Source organism: Pelophylax lessonae, assembly GCF_965119305.1.
Source record: "Pelophylax lessonae genome assembly, chromosome: 9".
Classification (NCBI taxonomy): domain Eukaryota; kingdom Metazoa; phylum Chordata; class Amphibia; order Anura; family Ranidae; genus Pelophylax; species Pelophylax lessonae.
Window position 1 is genome coordinate 135,811,741 of NC_138776.1, and position 23,415 is coordinate 135,835,155.

Consider the following 23,415-nt stretch of genomic DNA (forward strand, 5'->3'; position numbering starts at 1 on the left):
ATAAAAATTGGGTGTTTCAATTGCACTATTTCTTCTTTCTTGTTTTTTTAACATTGTCCATATGAAAGGATGTCTCTGTAGCGTGGCTTCCATGGTCATTCTGACGATTCAACCATTCTTTTTCAAGCTGCTTTAGCATGCTTGGTGTAAGGAGTCCATCTTTAACTAACTTAGAGGTGAGGGACCAATTTTGTGCTTCTGAATTTATAGGAGTCCGCCTACTTCCCCTGTTCCCCCTCAGTCCAGTTCTTGAGCTCTCATCTATAGGTGACTCATGAGGAAGAACAGTGCCCTCCATCACATGAAGATTAGATGCAGCTTCTGATGCTCTGATGAGTTTAGTAATGTTATAAACACCATTCTGAATAATTGCATCTAGCTCTTTTTGTATTGACCTTACAAGCCCCGCATGTGGAAACATATCCATAAAACGATAGCTAGGTAGAGAGAAAAAAAAAAGAAAGAAAAACATGTTAGATGGCGAAATTGTAATGTCAAACATAAAGGCCTCATTCACACTTGGGCATTCCGGAACTTCATGCTACAAAATACTCAACATCCAAAATCCCATTGTTTTCAACTATGCCTGTTTACACAAGTACAACCAGGGATGTTACATTATCTACATAGACACATGGATAACTACTGGACATTTGGAGGATTTCATTTCTCGGAACCGGATCACACAGTGTAGGACATGGATTTCTTTTTTGGTTCTTTATAAAAACCTTCACTGACAAACCATCAACGCTAAATCATGGTGGCACAGGTTTCCCTGTGGCTATCTAATCTGCACATTTTTCAAGGCCAATGAATCAGAAAACAAAGTGTTTGGCTCCTTTCACACACTCCGTCCGTTGGACGGAGTCCGTTTTTCTCAGCGGGGGATCAAGCCGCCGATCCCCCGCTGAGCAGGAGGATGACAGCTGCGTCTCCGCGCTGAGTGCGGAGACACAGCTGTCAGTTCCCCATGTATCTCTATGGGGGAAATCGGATGGGAACAGACCCTTTGTCCGTTCTCATCTGATGCCATCCGACCGACGGATGGAAAATAGGGTTTCCATCCGTCCAGATTTGACGGATCGGATGTCAGCGGACATGTCTCCGCTGACATCCGATGCCCCATAGGAATGCATGCGGGGACCTTTCAGATCCGCCAAAAAAACGGACAGGTGGATCTGAACGGTCCGCCTGTGTGAAAGGGGCCTAACTCCAATCCCTCCCTCTGGGTAATTGATGTAGAGTGCAAGGATTTACTGCCCATTCACACCAGAATGTGGTGCAAGAAACCCACATTTCCTGAACCACATTAAAAACATACTGCAGTTGCGATCAGCAGAGGGTGTCAGTGTTAAGGTAACAACATCCCAAATGCAGTGCATTTGCTTGCACTGAACTGCATGGTATCATGCGATCCAGCTGCAGTGCATTTTTTTAAAGTAATGCATGCAGTACTTTTGGTGTGGTCTAGTGCGATTCAGCCCATTCAAAATGAAGGGGCTCAAATTGAACCGCACCACAATTGAACTGCACAGGAATGCGCAGTGCGTTCCTGTGCAAATCCTGGCATGATCTGGCTCTTAATCGAAAAATTTGTTGCAAATTCCTTTTTTCTATTCTAAAGAAAATACTGTTTGCTTCACAAAGTCCGTTCCAGACTGATTCCTGAATGGGAAAGTAAACCTTCATTATAATCACCTGATGCACCCTCAGTGTTCTAATGAGGTCAGCTGCATTATCTGCATACCTTTAGGGCCTGTTCACACCACATGCTGTGCAGTAGTTTTTTTTTTTTATCTGCATCAAAAACGCATGGAACGTAGGTTATATGGGTTCCAATAGTTCACACCAGTGCTTTTCGGTTCTCGAAAATAAAAAAGTACAACATGTTGCTTTTTTTCTGCACAGAGCTGAACTGAAGGAGCTAAAAAAAATTTATCAAACATGCACCGGACTTTACTACAGGATAAAGAAAGAAAAAAAAGGGCTGGTTCACGCCACAAAAACGCACTCCAGATCCAGTCTGGACTTGTTTCTGCATGCACTTTATGCGTTTTTGATGGGTTCACTGTGCTGGGGTCTGCAACATATTTAATGCATTCCGGTGCGTTTTTAATGTGTTTTACCACGTTCCAGAACAGTCAAGTGCAGAAAAAATGCATCATGTTCTACTTTTTTTCTGGAACTGGAACGCCCTGAAACTGACCGCACTGTTGTGAAATACGCAATTGGAAACCATATAACCTACTTTCCATGCATTTCTGATGCTAAAAAAAAACAAACACACTGGACTGCATGTAGTGTGAACTGGCCTAAAAACGTGCATGTAAAAACGCATCCGGAACAGATTTGGAGGACATTTCTGTGGTGTTTACAGTCACTTAATTGGCTAGCCTTACATCCCCAAAAATTAAATTTCTACTGTAGGGGGGTGCCTAAAATTTTACTTTCAACTTATAGCAAACTGGGGGTATTCTGCACACCAATTGCCATATTACACAGAATTTTATTCAGTGTAAAATGACCGCCAGGAAGAAGCCCTATTATCTTGGGTGGCTATCGTAAGACATCCCCTCCCAGGAAAAGGCTTTGCTCCAGCGTGATCTGTCACCCGCTATGTCCATCACATCAGATCACATGTCAATTGTACACAATAAATGGCTTTGATTCATTCCATTTATTGTGTTGATCCCTATGATTGGTCACAGTGATCACGTGGTACAAATAGGGCCAATTACAGCCCATCTGTACCAGGTAATCACAATAGTAAACACTGAATGAATGGATTTTAATCATAAAAAATGTTTGCTTATAACAGTGAAATTCCCTGTTATAAGCAATTATAGTGTATATTAAAAAAAAAAAAAAAAAAAAAAAAAAAAAAAAGAAGAAGAAAATCCTGACCACCACCTAAGAGTAGTACAGTGTTACTTTTAAAGTACATACTGTCACCAATTAGTGTCCCTGATAACCGCCGCACCAGTTATACATTTGCGCTGTACTGCACTGGTAAAAGTACGTAAAAATAAATAAATATGAAATTTTACAAAAAATTGTGACAAAAAATTTACAACTTCTAAAAACTCGCCATGCATTTTACTAAATACCTTGGAATGTCTACTGTTTTGGCCATAGCGGGGCTTCAAGAAATTAGATACGCCGTCGATGTTCATGATTGATAGACTTTCAGAGATCTATACACACACACCATAGTTTGTAGACTCTATAACCTTCCTACAGACTAAATAATATACACCGATTTGGGTTATTTTCACCAAGGAAATGTAGCAGAATACATTTTGGCCTAAGAGCCGGTTCACACTGAGGCGACACGACTCCTTACTACTTCGGGGGCGACTTGTGCATTACCATGCACCACGACTTCGGAGCGACTTGCAGGGACTTCACATAGCGGAAGTCTATGCAAGTCGCCCCGAAGTAGTACAGGACCCTTTTTCTAAGTCGGAGTGACTTGTGTCGCTCCTATTACAACGGATCCTGTAGCGGTCAATAGACCGCGAGGGAGCGCGACTTGTCAGGCTGACAAGTCGCCTGACAAGTCGCGCTAGTGTGGACCGGCTCTAAATCTATTAAGAAAGATTATTTGCAAAAACAGAAACAAAGAAAATTTTTTTTTTTCTACATTTTTGAGCCTTTTCCATTTATTTAGCAAAAATTTAAAAAAACCCAGTGGTGATTAAATACAACCAAAAAAAAAAAAAAAAAAAAAGCTTTATTTTGTGTGAAAAAAATCATAACAAATTCACATGGGTACGGTGTTGCATGACCGGTGTTGCATGACCACGCAATTATTTTTCAAAGTGTGACCATGCTGAAAGCTGAAAATTGGTCTTGAGAGGAAGGGGGGGGGGGGGGAAGTGCCCAGTACAGAAGTTTTTAAATTACAAAATGGCATGTGTAGGAATTTTATACGCTATATTAATTCTTAATTGAAGTGGAGACAAGTCAGGCAACTAACCTTCTGGGAGGTCAGCAATGGAATGCCCTTATCGAACGCACTACAGGTTTCCTTTAAAAGGAATTTCAATAACCTAAAGATACCATAAGATTGTACTCCTCTTTCTAAAACCTTGTATTACTGCGTGTTCTTTTAGATTATTGAATTTACGAGAATGCTTCTTTTATTTTGCCTTTGTACCCTCGCATTGTACCATACCGGTGTTCGCTTGATGTACCTTTTTGAGGATTGTAAATAGTTTCAATAAAAAACAATGTTTGAAGTTAAAAACGAATTTCAATACCATTCAGCAAATGACTCAATCCCCTCTTATGAAATAGATGCATTTTACACCTCTGTGGCTCAGGTTTTTTTTTGTACTTTTCACCCCAACTCTGATAGATTTTTTTTTTTTTGGCATCTATGGGCAAGGTGCTAGCATCCCTTTAAAGCTTTTGTTTTCTTTGCCCATGCAGTCTATACCTCAGTAGTACAGAATATACTAGCCTTTGATTGCTCGTGCGTATCTCTGTTCAACCTCCAGGTCCAGCAAAAAATGCCCTGTGGAAGCTACAAACTGATTTGGTCACTCTCATGGAAATGAGGAGTGAGTCACATGCTCACCCATACCCAGAAGTAGATATGGGCTTGGGTCTGTTCAGGATCCCACGGGAAGCGGACACTGCACATGGCTAACCACAGGCAGTGAGACATTTCCTGATCAGTGCAGCTGCGGATGGGGAAATGTCTCACTGCCTGTGATTAGCCATGTGCAGTGTCCGCTTCCTGGCGGGATCGGGCTGGTGGAATCCCAAACACGTTCCTAACCAGAAGTGATGGGTATGTTACTAAATGCAGTAGCAGAGCCAGCAAAGGAAAGGTAAGCATATGTAATAATTTGTGGGTACTGCTGCGCTGCTATGGCAGGCTAACTAGTGATTAGAACAAAGAATGGAAAGTGTATGATGAACTGCTGCTACCACCAAATCGAGTGCTCAAATTCTTGAAAGCATAAAAATAATAATGTTGGGGTGGTGCACTGTTCTGTTAATAAAAACAATGTGTGAGTTTTATAAACCCATAATAGTGTTATGGGTATTATGGGTTTATGAAAATGTACATATTGCTTTTAATAACAGAACAGCGCACCATTTATTTATTATTATTTATTTCAGGTACATATATAGCGCTGTCAATTTACGCAGCGCTTTACATATACATTGCACATTCACATCGGTCCCTGCCCTCAAGGAGCTTACAATCTAAGGTCCCTAACTCGCATACATACACAGTAAGGCCAATTTTTATTTTTTTATACAGGATCCAATTAACCTACCAGCATGTCTTTGGAGTGTGGGAGGAAGGAGGAGTACCCAGAGGAAACCCACACAGGCACAGGGAGAACATGCAAACTCTAGGCAGGTAGTGTTGTGGTTGGGATTTGAACCAGTGACCCTCTTGCTGCTAGGTGAAAGTGCTAACCACTACACCACTGTGCCGCCACGATTAAAGGTTGGAACATTATTAGAAGGTAAGCATACGCTGCTGATGATAGGGGGAGTTATTCTAACCCTTTCCTATGACCTACAGAGGCGAAGTAAAGGGCTGCTTTAAAAGTCAATTTGGTCTTGGAAATTTTTAAAATCTTTTAATTGGTAATGCTTTGGTGTGGCAGTCATAATATTTTAACCTCTATGAAAAGGGAAAAAATAAAATCTTCAAATTATTTTTCTGCTATTAGAAACATGGACACTTTTTCTTTCAGCTTTTATAAAGGATTAGGTTTATGGTCTTAATTTTAACATGTTCAACCAAACCCATAGGGGGTCTAATGCATCATTTAATCATAAAGGTCCACTACTTGGAGTAAGCTTTAAAATATGTCATTCAAAGAAAAAAAAAGAAAAAAAGTTACACCTAACTCCAGCTAAGAGATGCAGAATTTTTTTTTCGTTTAAAGTAAGGCACTGCCACATTTTTTCTCTGATTATGTAAATGCGTTTGGACTCACCTCAACCACAAATAGAGATCCAAGATATCATGAACAGCTTCCAGATGCATTAAATCTTTAATGCTTTTTGGAGAAGAAACAGGCCAATGTACATGTTTACAGATCCACTGGAAAGTTAGAGGCTCATTCCTGCTGAACTGTCGAGCAAACTAGACAAGAGAAGAGGAGAAAACAAATAAATTAATTTTGGACTTGCCCGTAATATACCTTTTCTTGAAGTACAGAACAAGATACACACTCTAATATTCCTAAACATTAGGGAATATGCACAACCACCTCATACTCCCAGCAGCCCTGGTTTTGTAGCAAGCAATCAGAGGAAAACACCAGGCAGAGGGTTTCCTCTGTCCTGTAGTGTACTTCCAAGAAAACATTTTTATAGGCAAGTAAAACATTTTTCCCAAATTATACAGTAAAGGAGACAAGCTCCACCAGCCATAAACACTGGGCATCCCCAAGCAATACCACTGTGGGGTGCACAACACAGAAAACTTTGCCATTAGGCCCACAAAGTAATAAACATAGGAATACAGGCCCAACTTGGAGAGCACCTTATGCCCAAACTGGTGTCCACAGAGGCCTGAATGTCCACTTGGTAAAAACCTAGCAAATGTGTGAACAGAAGACCAGCTGGCAGCCTTGCAAATCTGATAAACAGATGCCTGGTCCCAAAAAGTGAATCTGGGTAAACTTCACTGCTTCGAAGAGGGCTACCATCAAGCCCAGAACTCTCATGGAAAACTGGACTAACAAAGCATTTTGGAGAGAAGAGACCCAATGTGACAAAACGGTGCATACTGTTCCTGAGGAAGAAATACCCCACTATCCTTGGTCACCTATCCTTTGTCTGAGATCTGCTTTTGTATGGCCAGCCCAAGGCAAGCCATAGATTATGCAATTATATTTACTTTAACTACAGGTGGAAGAAAAAAAAAAAAATTTCTTGACTCTCAAATCAACAGTGTTCCTGTTGATGGGGGAATCCCTCTCTCCAATCGTATTTGGACAATGGGAGGTTTCCCCACTATCAGAATGCAATGATCATTGCATCTATAGCTGCAGGCAGTGATTTCACAAAAAAAAAAAAAACCACCAGCAAACAAAACAGACAAGCTGATTGTACTAAAGTCGATTGATAGATTGTCTTCAGTACAACCAGCCTGCCCAATACCGGATAGCATTTTTTAAAATCTGTCTATGGCCAGCTTAAGTCAAGCTCAACACATCTATCACAATTGTTTTTCACAAGTAGTTCTTACTGACATAAATTAAAAGCACATAGGGTTTGAAAACGTAATTAAGGCTTATATTTAATCTGCCTATATCTTAGCTTCTTTGATTTCTGCCTCATCAACCTGCTAATTAATAAATAAAACCTTTTACCATTCCATACTTTTAGACCCAACAACATCACTGGGTCTCTGTTTCTCTCTGCAATGCAAGCAGATCTTGGCTGGTAGGGTACGGTATATAGCTTACTGAAAACATCACCGCACCCTGCCTCAGTACTTCTCCTAAAACCCTTCAGCCCGGATATAAACAGTGAGCTGACTCTTGGGAGGAGTTATACAAATATCAAAATGCCTTGATGTGTGCATGTCAGTGTGAAGGTGTGGACAGGCTTTATTTCCATGGAGATGCCTAGGTAAAGGACTATTTGATGTTGTGCTTCCTCCAGCTAGAAAAGGAGGCCGACTCTAGCTTACTTGCTGCAGCTTTTAATTGGACACTGAGAATCCCAAAATTGGCAGCAAAAGCAAATTTCAGTAGAGGAGATGAGCCTGTACAGCTCATTTTAGATGCAAGGTAAGGCTGGGAGTTTTAGATTTAAATCTGATGAAAGGTGTTTCTATCATCTCTAGCAGCAAAAGTTGTCTTGTACAAGCGCAAATTAAAGAAGGACAACCTGGTTGTTAAGGGAGGTTATAGTAAGCAATATGGGCCAGCTATGTCCAAAAGGACCAGCCCGAAAAATCTAGAAATAGGAGAAAAAAGTAGGTGGGCTTTTTAGATGGTGGTTCCCAATGGCATACCATAGCATATCGCACACATAAGTCATATAGAAGTTTAAAAATAAATTTTTATTTAATACATACTGTTTGAGATATCAGAGAAAAAAGGGTTAAAAATCTCCATATGCTATATGTAAAAATGAGACACATATGTATGTGTCATACAAGTAGGGATCATATAGTAACATACATCATATGTAACAGCTGATTGAATTACACAAAAATCGCTAACTTGTTTCGTGGGATGAACCGCTTCTTCAGGGCTTCACTTTTGTGTTTAAATCACAAAAATTTAATCTATACTTCAACAAAAACAAAAATAATTAAAATTATATGTTGTTTCATCATATACACACACATATATTTAAAAAAGAATAGCGCGCAAATTTTTTATTTATGGATTGTCTTCAGATTTGGTAGTAATTTCTTTTGCATTTGCGCGCTATTCTTTTTTAAATATACATGTCTTTTGGTTCATAGCTGCAGCAGCTTTAGAAATACATGGGTATGCTCCCCCAAATTTTTTGCAATATACACACACATATGCATATTCAAATTTTCCAATCCATTGGTAAAAAAAAAATTGGATAGGAAGTTTTGAATATGCATATGTGTATATAATGAAACATATACTTTTCATTATTTTTGTTTCTGTCTATGTATAGATGAAATGTTTGCAATTTAAACACAGAAATGAAGCCCTGAAGAGGCGGTTCATCCCCCGAAATACGTTGGCGATTTTTGTGCAATTAATTCAGCGGTTATATTATGTATGTTACTGTATGATCTCTACTTGTATGAAAAATACATATGTGTCTCGTTTTTATATATAGCATATGGAGAGTTTTAACCCTTTTTTCTCTCTGATATGTCAAACAGTATGCATTCAATAAAAGTATGGGTTTTTAAACCTATAGAAGACTTATGTGTGCGATATGCTATGGTATACCCTTGGGAACCACCATCTAAAAAGCGCACCTACTTTTTTCTCCCTCTACAACCTAGTTGTTACTGGTAACTCAGAAACCCCAATTTCTGCAGATGACCAAAATCATGCTCTAACTTTAAAAGTGGGTGAATGAAAAAGGGAAATAAAAACAGAGGAACATGTGCCATTCTAGATGGAGGTTACTCACCTTTAGCAGCGAGGTGCACACAAAGGGCAGATTGCGATTTATTGGAGCAGTGCAAAACACATATCGTGCCCTTAAGTTTAATGGGATGTGCTGGATCATGTCAGCTACAAATTTGAAGTCATCAATATTGCACACAAAATAAAGTCCATCAACCTGAGACAGACTTACAAAGATATCCTACAAGAAAAGGAGAAGCAAAGGGTAAATGCAATTCTACACACAAAATACAAAAGACGGCTAAGCATGATACAGATGCCAGTCTCCCACTGCAAACAATTCTACATCGTATACAGTAAAAATGTCACAAACAGGGCTGTAACTAACGATTATTTTAATAATCGATTAGTTGCCGATTATTTTTTCGATTAATCGATTAATCGGATAAAATCATAAAAAAAACTCAATATGCCTTTTTTTCATTTATTTAAAAAAATAATGAACAAACAGAGTGTAAGTGCCGGTTCACACTTCTGCGATGCGGGAAGGCTGCGAATTCGCAGCCTGTTCCCGCATCGCATGCGCACAAGAGGCAGTTCACACTGCCATATGCGATACGCAGGGGGTGTCAATTAAATGTTAACGACACCCCCAGTTTGATCGCATATCGCAGTGCGATCTGACAGTTCGCACAGAATCAGATCGCACAAGTGTGAACCACTGTGCGATCTGATCCTGATGCGGCTGAAAAAAAGGGTCATGTGCGACTTTTGTGCGGGTGCAGTGCGAATTTCAGCCATACAAAGTGTATGGTTGAATTTGCATCCGCACATGAGATCGCATGTAATTTAGGAGCAGTGCGCTCTGAATTACATGCAATCAGCGCACCCGCAGTAGTGTGAACCGGCACTTAGTGCGGTTTGCGAGATCGCATGTAATTTGGAGCGCACTGCTCCTAAATTACATGCGATCTCATGTGCGGATGCGAGTTCAGCCATACACTTTGTATGGCTGAATTTGCAGCGCATCCGCAGAAAAACTCACACGAGGCTTTTTTTCAGCCGCATCAGGATCGGATCGCACAGTGGTTCACACTTGTGCGATCTGATTCTGTGCGAACTGTCAGATCGCACTGCGATATGCGATCAAACTGGGGGTGTCGATAACATTTAATTGACACCCCCAGCATATCGCATATGGCAGTGTGAACTGCCAGATGTGCGGATGCGATGCGGGAAGGCTGCGAATTCGCAGCCTTCCCGCATCGCACAAATGTGAACCCGAGCCTTATACCAAAAATATATATATTTTTTTTTTAATTAAGCTGCTATATACTGTAAATAATATAATAAATGCTTATCTAGATAAAAGAGTTAATATTCCTTATAAGGTGCAATATTATAATAGAAAAATAAGTGAATAAAAACATCCCTGTCAGCCATAGATATGAAATAGGCAGCATAGAAAGACCCCCTATATGTGCTATATGGACGTTTTTAATCACTTATTTTTCTATTAGAATATTGCACTTTAGAAGGAATATTAACTCTTATCTGGATAAGCTTTTATTATATTTTTTGGTGGGCTGCATTGCATTGACAGGACACTAACACTAAGCTCTGCACTCAACGTTCTGTTGCTGCTTCTGTCCTCTCTTTTCTCCCTTACTTTGATATGACTCACTCCCTCACTGACGTCACAAAGAAGGCGGAGAGGAAAGGCAGAGAGGAAAGGAGGAGGGAGGGGGGAGGAGGGAGGTAAAGGAAGTGCAGAGCTGTGAGAGAGACAGTGAATGCATCAATGCAGCCGACGGCTTCACAGAGCAGCCGAAGCTCGCTGACAGACGGGGGAAAGAGCACAACTCGACGGATCAACTAATCGATAATGACAATCGTTGACAACGATTGTCATTATCGATTATTATCGATTTAGTCGATTAGTTGTTTCAGCCCTAGTCACAAACAAATATTTTGTAATGGTCACTTCCCATGTATGACTGTTTAAGCCCCGCCCTTCTCACATGTACATAGACATTATTCCAAAAATACCAATCCCAGGATACTTACTATGAGGTTGGACAGAGTGGCATCTGGCAGGTGGTAAGCAAACATCTCTATTTGCTCAGCAGTGGGATGCAGTCCTGCAGCCTGGAGGATGGAAAAGAAGTGTTGTAAAGATGTACAAATGATAATGCAAAAACTTTAACATGAGTCACTACAGGGCACAGTAAAGGCAAGGGGATGGAACTACAGCACAAAGCAAGCATTTGTTCCCATTAAAAAGTGTGTGAGATGTTCAGATTGCAACAGCAGCATTGCTATGTATGAGAGCACAGACCTGAGAAAGGAAGGCGCGACAGGTAGGTATAAACCTTCTTCTTGTGCAGGATGCTTTTTTTAAAATGTATATTATTTTTTTAATTAAGCAACAGAGTCACATTTCACGCTTGTGCAACTTGGGATCAGACCTGTGAGACCCCAAATTGCAGGACATGTGAAATGTAATGTATTTCTATGAGAGTTGTTCCTACTGACACTACAGAAGTCACTGTGACTTGAGAAAAGGTTCCTGCACTACTTTGGCCAGACTTTTGATGCGATTTTCATCCACAAAATGTAAAGTCAGATCAAAGTCGCATCAAAGTCATGCCCAAAAGTCACACTGGAAATCGTGCAACTTTCAAGACAGGCTAATGTAAAAAGAGCCTAAAACAAACCTATCAGTCATGTTAAATGTAAAAATCCTGCCTAATAACAGGCACCACAAGGAATTTGTTTTGTTAGCCAGAAAACCTTTTGTCCACAGAGCTGCACGGAAATGTTTTTTTACCTTAATGCATTGAGTGCATGAAGGAAATTAAAAAAAATATTTACCTGCAGAATGACTTTAAAGGCCAGCTCCAGGTTTTATGGCAATTTACTTCATTTTACCGAATGCTGGCCCACACAAACTATTTTCTTTACCAATTTCGGTGGCCGCTGTCAGCGCTGTATAAACTGTATGTACACAGCACTTTGTATCAGCAGCAGTACAGCGAGGACTTCCTTTCCCATTTCTGGAAGAAAAGGGAGTTGGGCCGAGCTCTGCTCAGCCATTCACAGGCAGCCTTATATTAGATCAATGAATACAAGGCTCTGTCTGACTGGCTGGGTCGAGATTGTGACGTTATCTGCCCACTTCAGCAAATGAGAAGCCTTGTATTCAATCCGAAAAAATACAAGGCTTCCTGCAAATAGTCTTCATTTTGTTTCAGAAGCAGACGGGAAGTGCCTGTACATCTGCCAGAACACATCGCTGTATACTGTATGCTGCTGATGCTCTACAATTTATACAGTGCTGACAGCAGTCACATTTTTTTAGTAAAAAAAAAAAAAAAAAGTTTGGGCCAGCTTAGGCCAAACAAACTATTTAAAGTAAATACAAAACCAGTAGTTAGGCTTTCACCTTTCAGGCCTCATGTACACAGGCAGAAAACATGCTGCTTTGAGATGCATTTTTATTTTTTTTATGCCTCTGAAGTCTGAACACAGCTCTATTTCAGCCAATGTGTCCATGCACACTGTGGCATTTAGATTCAAAATTTAGAGCAATTTTCAAAGGCATTTAAAAAAAAAAAAAAAAAAAAAAAAAAAAACACAACACACACAACAACCACACAACACAAAAAATGCATGTGTATGTGCACAAAATCATACTAGTGACTAAAATAAATCAATACTCTAGCCAAAAGAATGAGTTTATGCACACACACACAGTTAACACCATAAATGCATGCAATTACACAGCAGAACAAACATTGTTTACGCGGGCAAAAAGATCAAGCAATAAAGCCACAAGATGATCAGGCGCCAACTAAAGGGACAGATCTTGGAATAAAACAGCACTAAGATCCATAGCTGCTAATAAGAAAACTCCTGGGAAGGTGTGACAAAGGAATAGCAACAATGATTTAAAAGCACTTAGAACCAGGCTGAAAAACAAGCTTGAATGAATATAGTTATTGGATCTGAGCCACGGTCTTAGAATTCACAAATCTCCACAGAGTTAATGGTGAGAATTTTATTGTGCATATAAATACATAAAACAAACATAAAAAGTCTAAAAATAAAAAAGCTATGCAAGCCAGTTGTTTCAAACAGATGTAAAAACAACCAGCGGCTGAACCAACCTACTTGCCAACAGATGAAGGTGTCTGGGATGAACCCTCAGCTAAGGCAGGCTCCAGCTATGGTGTAAAAATAGCTGGGCTTTCCTGGGGGGCTGATGTGAGAGTGTGTGAGCTGGAAAGACATGGCGTTGTGCACAGAAGTGGATAGAGCAGCAACCCAGATAGACTGCAGCGAAATGAAAATGACGTCTGTGTAGTGGTGACTGGCGAGGACGTCAATAGCCACGCCAGACAGACAGACAGAGCTGAAGCCACTGGGTAGGACCCATGGAATGAAAGCCTGTAATCGTGGTCCTGTCATTATGAAAACATGTTTTGCGCGCCTGCGCCTTGTCAAGTCATGTGACGTGGTCAACTACACATGAGTTTTAGCAAGAAAGCGCCGGAAATAGCCAGAGGTCGAGAGGTTTCTAAAATTGCAATGGGCGAATGGACTGCGCTTTTCTTTTTTATCTGGTGACACCCACTATGAGGATCCAATGCCTGCAGATGGGACATCAGAGCTTGGGAACAGGGGGGGATGGGGGAGGGTTCATCGCACTACTGTGGGTCCAACAGTCGGCTTGTCATATTTACATGCACTTCGGACTGCTATAGTAACCAGAAGTGTGTGTAAAACCTCCCATTGCTGCAGCTTTGTCAGATTAATGGAGCTGCTGTATTTAATAACACTTTATCTGAGAAAACGACTACAACTGTTACAATCTAAAATGGCTTACCTGGATATCAGAGACTGGCTTGCTTAGGATATCCTTTAGGAGTGGTAGGTCACTCTGCAGCATAGTGGTAATTTCTCCATCTTTATACATGGAGCTAAACCTGCCAGCACGGCCTCCTATCTGCAGGGCCTGGGAAGTGGAGATGATGTCCATCTCTTTTCCTCCTTTCTCGTTCACGGTTGGTTTTTTTAAGGAATTGAATATGATCCTTTTAATACTCCTAAAAATGTAATTATGATGAACAGAAGCAAAAAAAAAAAAAAAAAATTAAAAAATTGGAGACACACTCTTAACTGCTATGCTATGTATAGTATCACCACTGCACACCTCTTAGTTTGATCAGGGCATATTAATTACCTGAAAGTTGCCTTCAATTGTTGTGATCTGTACCCTCTCCTGTTGATAAGACACTAGAACATTTGGAAGCCTGTCCCTTAGCATCACAGGAAGGGAGTGCTTCCTTGTTCAAATCCTAATGACTGCGCAGAGTGCTCTCTACCCTCACATCACTGTTCAATTAACAAATAAAGACAACCGTGCACAGTTTAAAGGTGGTACAATCTTTGGAATGCCAATTACTTGAGCAATTCAAAGTGACTCCCCCTTTACCCTGAATGCCAACTAGCCATCCACTCCTTTAGGCCACTATGTAAAATCATAAAGCGATAATCGTATGTAAAATCCGGCAGGCTGGTTGGAACCCAAATTAATACATCAACTTGGGTACAATCTTCCTGTCCATACATGGTTTGAATCTCGGCCAGTTCATACTGAACCGTCTCAGATGCGAACAGTCTATGGCTGGCCTTAGTCACAATAACTCTGTATGCTATGTTCTATACACTTGTATCTGTCACCTTGTTTAAGGCCTAAGAATAAAATCTTGTATTATACTTGGATATACCATTCATTTTCCTATAGCATCATTATTCTGTTAAATGAATAGTTGAAGCTAAAATCTTCAGGGCCCAAACATTTGACATGGGTGGAGGAGGATATACACTGGACAGAGAAGTTCTGGGTTACAATTCTTACCAATGGTGTGCAAGAAGACATCCCACACAACACACAGTAAAATGCATTTGACCCACATGTCTGTCTAGAAATAAACTGTTCCCAGATTTGCCAAATCATTATTCCAACAAGGAACAACGTATGGAACATGATTACCTTTACACAGTATGGAGCAGTATGAACTTATACTCACAAATTCAGCCCCATTCCAATGGCATCTGTTGCAACCAAAATTTTACAGGAGTCATTTGGGTCATTGAATTTATTTGCTTGCGCAATTTTTGTCCCTTAAAAAACAAAAAACACACATATATTAAGTGTATTTACTTACAGACTGAATAAAACCTGATATTATACTGTATGTACAGCTCCTGACAGATGCAAAGTCCTGACAGAGAAAACACTATTACTACAAAAACTGGCACTTTTTAGGATACCCACTGCATTACATGCAAGGCCCCATTCACACCTGTACATTCTGAGAACACACAAAAAAGGAACTAGAAACCCATATGGCGCTTACAGTGCCATTAATTCTTAATAGTACACCAAGCGTAGTTAGCAGACGTGGGTTTTTCGCGCATAAGGCAGCTCATTTAGGTAAATGGGCTGCCCTCTGCTGTCGTGAGAAAGAGATGCACTGCTATGAATGAGGCCTAAGTGTATATAGATATGGCCTCTAATAGCTATAATGTAAGAGTAAGGATGTTTTCAAAATAATAATTTTTTTTTTTTTCACAATAAAATGTGAATTTTCTACACTGAGCCACCCCATTTCAAAAGAAACATGCAGGCGACACCCAACCCTTCAATAATAAGCGGACCTACCGATAAGGATGCAGTGAAGAATACAAATCAATATTGCATCCTAATAGATGAGATATCAGTGTGTTCCCTACAGATAGCGCTTTTTAGAGAGTTAAACCTAGACTAAACCAATTCATTAGTGGGCAGGTATCTCTCTACATTGGATGGGCAGGAGCGGTGAATCAGGGGGACTCTCCCAATATACAGAAGCAGGACACGCACAGACTAACCATCTTTTTTTTTAGTTTACTGATAGCAATTATCCATTTTTTGCCATTTTGTGCCTGTTCTTTTGCATGTTCTGATGATGTAACATGGTGGTGTTGTATTGGAAATTGAGACAAACCTCTAAATACAGCTGATTTCTGTGTAAACACTCACCTGCCAAAATGTATTCTGTTCAGCCAGTTTTGTAATTCAGACACCCTTGACAGAAACTTTACAAAGTCCTGACCTATTTTCTACCACTGCAGCTGGAAAAATACAGCTTGGCCAACACTAAATGTATACTGAAGAAGCAAAAAGCAAGGGGCAGGGAAAAGTGCCCAGTGACGCATAACCCCGGTGGGATTGTTATAAAACTCACTGCAAAGCAAGTATTGTATAAAATGTTAAAACAGGCTACACAACATCTCCTCAATCCCTGTCAACTGTCCTCTGAAGAGATCCACTGCGGAGTGCTCTTTAGAGGGCAAGATCTGTATAAATGTGCCAAGTGTGGTGGCAAAGTCCTTACTGATGTGAATAAAAGGGTCTCAGGGAAATGTATTTGTGGCAATGCAACAAACCATAAAAGATGATTGCAGAAGTTTCAAAGTAAAAAGACAAAATCTAAACAAACAATGAGGTGGGCAGCCCAAAAGACTATATACATTGCCATTGATTACTAGCTAGAAGGTGCAGCTTGAAGCAGCCATGAGTAATTGCTGTGACACTGGGAAACAAAAAGTGAAAAGACAAGCGCAACCTTCATAGTGTAGTAAACAAGGTGAACAATATTTATAAATGATTAAAAACACACTCACAAAAGGGGAGCTTGTGCAAAGCGGTAAAAGTTGTTGCCTCTGAGGCCTGGAGCCACTGTGGAATTCCCCTGCTTTGGTCATGAGCAGTGGGAGAAGAGCACAGGCAGGAGGGAACCGCTGCTGTAGGAAGACAACCTGACCAGAGATGGAATCCAGAGCCTGGATGGAGAGGATGCCTGACACCGCTGGGAGATAGAGACACGTTTTAAAGCATGTCACTTCCTCTTCAGCTGATCTAAAAGTGACTACCTGCCAAAAATAAATACAGCACTATAGGGGCAGGTCCAGGGATGGCTGCAACTGCTCCCCAGGAGGGCCAAAAAGCCACAGATGCTGGTAACAAGAGCAACCTGAAGCCATAAATGAAACAAGAAAAAAACTTGAAAAAGTTGTATTGCAATAAAAAATGTATTGTAATTGTATATATATATTCACCTTGTTTACTACACTATGGAGGTTGTGCTGGTCTTTTCCCTTTTGTTTTCATACTGAAGAAGCAGCAGCTCACTTTTGAGGTCATATGTCAGCACATTAGAGGCACAGCACTGTGCAAAAAAAAAAGCTTAAAAAGCTTGCAGTCATATTCTACTGTGTATGTTGGTATGTAAGAGATTACAGTCCAGTATAAAAAGGTAGAGGTACTGTATGATTTTAAACTTGTTGCAGTCTACATGAAGACAACACATGAAAATAATATTCACCTGGGGGTAAACTTCCATATATCACAGCACATTCTAATCCCCGAGCTTCAATCTGACGGCTTACAGAGTAGATGTCGTTTTTATTAAAGCAGACTATACAGTCCCCAGGGTGGAGGTTTTCCAAGGATCCAAGAGCATGATCCAGAGTCTTAATCGGGGTCAGTCTATCATAATTCCGCACCTAAGATAAAACACTTCTATATCAACCATGATTTTATTATGCTCAATAAACATTTATAAATGAATCAATATATAATATAATATCTATTTATTTTTTTTCTGCACAGTAGCAAAAAAAAAAAATAGAAGCCAAATGATTATGCAATTACGGCAAACACAAAACAGATTCTATAATCATATTATAGCAAACAATGAGGTGTCACTGTGCTTTCACAATGTACCATATGCACTGTTGCTTTAGAAAATGTAAACCAATAACAACTGCAACTGGACTGTGCTTTATGTGATAACACACATGGCAAGAAAGCAGTGTCCCCCAGATCGATTTATTGTACAATCCAGCTGTAACCTATGTGGCCAGTTTCAAGACCTATTATTCTTATCTGTGCTTGAAGCTAAGGCAGGCCATACACAATTCGAATCTCGGCCTTGACCTTTCATGCTTCTCCATGCTTTAAACTTCTCAGTCACTGAACCAGAATATTGTGCACATTAGGTGTTCTGAACACAAAATGCACACGCTTTTTTCAGATCAATGAAGTACAGTACCAAAGGAGAACATCTGGTATGCTGTTCATATAGGTTGATGCTAGCCCTCTGCAAACCCTGACTGCAGGAAGACTTTGTATGTACAGTATATGAAGCCTCGCATGCCCAAAATACTGTAAGCAACCTATCTGTGCTGAAGCTATGCGAATATGGCAGCTCCAGAATGCACGTCTCCACAGAAAAAGCAAGATATATCTGGAGCACATTGTCACACGCAGTTCCGCTATGTAGTTACAATCATTTGAACTGGTATGTTGTTAACTACAGTTCAATTTACAGTAGGATAGCACGTGATTATAATGCAAGGTCTTTAAGGCAATACTAAAAGCTTGAATATTTTTTTCTAAAATTAAAAAAAAAAAAAAGGAGGTTTAGACTCACCTGCTCTGTGCAATGGTATTGCACAGAGGGCACCCCTTACCTCCTCTTGTGGTGTACCCCACCAGCATTCTCTGCGCCTCCTCTTTTTTGTGTGCCCCTATAGCAAGCAGCTTTATTTTGGGCTGTATGCCTCCATAGACACAAACTATGCAGCTCGGCCCTGCAGGAGCCAATGATTCCTGCTGTTGCCTCTGTGCTTGTGAGATGAGGGCAAGAAACCAGCTCTGCTGCAGATGGGCATAGCACTGGATCAATAGAGGACTCCGGTAAGTATTTGAGGAGGGTATGGGGGGGGGGGCAGCTAATAGAAAGTTTTTCACCTCAATGGATGTAATGCATTAAAGTTATAAACCTTTTGGGTTTAGAATCAGTTTAAAGACCAGACAAATGCCTGCAAACAACCTGGCCCATCACTACCAGCAGGTGCAGAACTATACATCTCTTAGAAGAGACAGGATCTCAGCTATTGACTTTTTTCTGGCCACAGAGCGGCTTTAGCCATTATGACATTTTTCTCATACATGTAAAACCAGAGTTTTTTGCTAGAAAATTGCTTATAACCCCCAAACATATTTTCTGAAAGCAAAGGTCCTGGAGAAAAAAAAAAAAAAAATAGTGGTTGCTTCAATTTTTTATGTCACCTGATTTGTGCAGCAGTTTATCAAACACAAATTTTCAGGAAAAAATCATTTTAAATGTATTTTAATGCACCTAAAGACTATATAATACCCATGTTTTGTTAAAATATAAAAGAAGATGTTACGCCAAGTAGATACCAAACATGACACACTTCAAAATTGTGCAAGCCCGTGGAATGGCAACAAACTACAGTACCTAAAAATCTCTATTGGCGACTCTTTCAAAGGCCTTACGAGTTACTAGTTTAGAGTTAAGAGCAATAATTCTAGTCCAGACCTCCTGTTTATTTGGATGTTTGCGGTGATACCTCATAGGTGTGGTGCGATCACATATTTGTGGGGGACCTACATATGCGTTCACATTTGCACGAGAGGACTGGGGGTTGGGGAACCCCTTTTTTTAAACACGGTCTGAAATTTTTTTAGGGGAACAATTTTATTGCTATCACAAGGGATGAACAAAATGACAGGAAACGGTTAAAAGAAAAAGTCCACCCTTTGCAAAATAAATGAACTCCCCCACATTTTCATAATAAAAAAAAAAGACAAAAATAAAAATAATTGTGCATTTATTTATTTTTTTGCAAATGGGCCTGAAAAACATTGCAACCAAAATCAATAGATAGGTGGCAAAAGCAGGTACAGACTTTTAGTGAGAGAGCAGGGCAAGCGCCAATGGACCACAAGTGCAGTAAGCCATGACAACTACAGGTCTGGCTGCTACAGTGGGAGAGGAGGCTTGTAGTAAATTCACAGATCTCTGGGAATTAATGATATGGCTGCGCGGACATTGCCATGCAAAATCCAAAATGGATTGCTGCCGTCTAGAAAAAGTACCTCCACATGCTGTTGGGGTGGGGATTCGATTCGGGACCATGTTACACCCTAAATATGGGTGTAACATGAAAAATTGTGATAAAGATGGCACCAATAGATCAATATATAGTATATGTGCATAAGAAACAATGGTGCAGCTGCCTCTAAGTGTAATTATCACTTATGAAAACAAAAAATGGTTTGGCGCTACTCCTCACAAAGTGAAAATTAATATTATCGGAAACCTAAAACTCCTATATAAACCATTAAACATCAAATGAACAAGGAGTCCAAAAAAGTCCTCAAATGGAAGGAGAAATTTTATGTCACTGTAAGCACGGTAATTGGAGGACTTTTTGGATGGACTCCGTGTTTGTTTGAAGTTTATTGGTTTATATTGGACTTTTTTCATGGACTCCGTGTTCATTTGACATTTATTGATTTATATTGGAGTTTTTGATTTCCAATAAGAATTTTAATTTTCACTTTGTGAGGAGTAGTGCCAAACCTTATTAATGTTTTGTTACATGTAACATGGTCTAAAAGGCAGAGTTAGCCTTTCATTCTAAAGTTTATTCCAGAGAAGTAAATCAAGTCATATTCTCGTGAAACTGAAGAGAGTTTAACAGAACCACATTCTGAAATTTTCCTGCATATAGGACAAGAAGAATCAGAAAAATTACCTCCACCTCTTCCCCAGTAGTGTACATTAGTTCAGTCACTAGTTTTATAGCAGCAGCCTCCCCACAGATATGAATTTCCTGTGCACAAAGTCCTGGTACACACAAAAAGACAGAAAGCAATGACTATTTTCAGTGACAGTTGAGAAAACTGAGTTGGATTCTGTATATGTTTTTTTAAAATGAAATCTCCAGCTTTACCTAGGAGTGCTCTGGTCCAGGCCCAGCCCCTGCCAGGATCCCTTATCATCTGAATTTCATCTATTACAGCCACCTCATCTAAAATTGTAAAAAAAAAAAAAAAAAAAAAAAAAATATATAAATTTATAGAGAATGCATAAAAAAGAAAAAAAAACAAAAAACAAACAGCAAATGCTAGAAATAAAAGTAACCATCATCAGCGAAGATTGTCATTAAGACCTATATATTACACAATATTAAATTATATAGTGTAATATATAGCGATTCGGTGAAGTCTACCAAGTATCCAATATCCTGCTTAGTAGCAGATATTTATGTGATGGACCAATTTGGCGCTGGCCCCACCAACAGCTCACTCACTTTTCTCTCCTGGTGGGGGGAGAACAATACCCTGCACTTCCAAGTATAGGGAAGCATGTGACAATGTTGGCCCTTGATAGATATCGGACTGTTCAGCTCACAGGAGGGCACCTGATTCTGTCAACACATGCAGAAACATGAATGTGTACATGTGTGCTTGTTGACACTCAGTGTACACTTACTCTGTACCCTACTTAGTTCAAACTTTCAGAATAGAATCATGAAAAAGACCACAAAATCCCCAGTCATAAAGAAGTTTGGTCTCATATTTCTTACCATGCACATAAGGCTAGTTACAGATTTCCCGTATATCACACTAAATAAAAAAAAAAAAAAAAAAGGCATGTCTTCTTGTGATTGTGCTGAGCCCTCCCACAATCCTTCATTGACTTGATCTTCTTGGGATTTTGCAACATTCTGGGAACTTTGTGAGTGCCATAATGACTATTTTACCTTTTATTAAACCCCCACACAGCCCTGCATGGCACATTCAGTACCAAAAAGAGACGTGAATCTTTGCGTTTGCAGCTATATCCTTCACATTTAACAATATACATGTAGGCCAAATGTACAGCTAATGTGACAGCAGTAGGGAAAACATTTTTTGTTAAATTACTACAATGCCTTAAAGTATCCTAAAGCATAATCCTTAACCCAACCTTGAGAACCTGCTTGATATTCTCCCAACTGCTATGGTTAATTCAACTGTAACTTGATTGCAACTTTTTAGCCCATGTATGGCCACTCGCAGATTACTTACAAGGTGTATTAACACCGCACATCTCTATGGTACATGATGCATGGCTGGCTGGCCTTCCCTCTGGATCTACATGTATCAGCTCTTCACCTGTAATTAGGTCACAAGGAACCCCCTTGGTAAGAGAGAAAAAAAAAAAAAGGAGTAGTTACATATAATCATAATCATTTCATGCTTTCTATGCATAAAGGTAAAAACAAAGACAGACACCTCATCTAAAATTGTAAAAAAAAAAAAAAAAAAAATGTATCCAGCTCCACCCCCCCTTTACACCTAATTAAACCCCATCACGGATCCAGTGATATGCACAGGAGCAGCGGCTCTCCATGCTCTGTCACTCTTCACAGGGCCATTGACTCCTGCTGCTGTCAAACTCTGATCAGGCAGCAGGGCCATGCCCCACTATCTGTGTCTATGCAGGAAGTGGGACTCAGGAGCAAGCCCGCACGAATGCCCCCCTAGGATGCAGTTTCCTATTGGGGGCACTGGATGAAGAGGAGGAGCCAGGAGCGCCAGCCTGGGAAGAGTAGGATTGGGGCTGCTCTGTGCAAAACCATTGCACAGAGAAGGTAAGTATGACACTTAATTTGTGAACCTTTTTTCTTTTTTTAAGTTTAGAAATACTTAAATACTTCTTGCTCGTTTGAACAGATTTTGTACATATGTGTAAGTATAGCTTCACTTTAAGCATTGTGTACAAGCAAATTAACTCATTACACTTTCTGTGTAAATTAAGATTTGATAGAAGTTATTTGGTTTTATAACCGACTCGGTTAATGCACACAATATAAATGTATAGGAGTAAGAAATAACATCGCAGAATGTCAATCCAAGTGTATTCCATTGCTTCTGAGAATCAGGAACTCATTTTTTCCATTAGAGCAAATTTAGTAAAAAATAAATTTTCTGCCTTCTACAGAATGAATTGTACAGTCCCAATCCAATGCACAAGCAATTGCAATTTTAACAGATCGGTAAATATCTTCATCAATTACTCAGGTGATTAAACCTAAACATTTGTACTAGAATATGCAATTGTCTTACTGCATCATTGCTCTTCTTGTAGATCTCATGTGCAAGCAGCTTTAGAGGGCCACAGTATATTCCAGACTTGGCACTGAGGTATTTTTGGATGGCATGGTAGGTTTTCCCACTGTTTGTGGGACCAGAATGGAAAATGATCTTCCGCTGAATGGCTCTTGCGTCAGGATACCTACAGGTGGTAAAGAAAATAAAAAAAATTAACAGCAGCAAAAATGGGGCTAAAGCCTTAATTACATGCTAGTTGTCATGTTAATTCATTTATATTTTAGCAAAGAATGTTTTTTACATGTCTCCAAGCATGGGACCTTACCAATTTGGCGG

General features: G+C 39.9%; 1 protein-coding gene across 1 annotated transcript in view; it reads right to left on the reverse strand.

Moving 5' to 3' along the window:
* Positions 1-23,415, reverse strand: part of SUPV3L1 (Suv3 like RNA helicase) — a 39,226-nt gene continuing 15,811 nt past the window's right edge. Inside the window, exons 4-15 of the mRNA XM_082266849.1 lie at positions 23,405-23,415; positions 23,095-23,263; positions 22,054-22,165; positions 20,934-21,011; positions 20,736-20,827; positions 17,489-17,669; positions 15,149-15,242; positions 13,942-14,161; positions 11,121-11,201; positions 9,118-9,294; positions 5,970-6,118; positions 1-437 (exon numbers count right to left, since the gene is read on the reverse strand). The exon at positions 23,405-23,415 is cut by the window's right edge and continues 104 nt beyond it. Of these exons, the coding sequence (XP_082122975.1) occupies positions 26-437; positions 5,970-6,118; positions 9,118-9,294; positions 11,121-11,201; positions 13,942-14,161; positions 15,149-15,242; positions 17,489-17,669; positions 20,736-20,827; positions 20,934-21,011; positions 22,054-22,165; positions 23,095-23,263; positions 23,405-23,415 (1,776 nt within the window). The 3' untranslated portion in view covers positions 1-25. The remainder of the gene's footprint in view (positions 438-5,969; positions 6,119-9,117; positions 9,295-11,120; positions 11,202-13,941; positions 14,162-15,148; positions 15,243-17,488; positions 17,670-20,735; positions 20,828-20,933; positions 21,012-22,053; positions 22,166-23,094; positions 23,264-23,404) is intronic.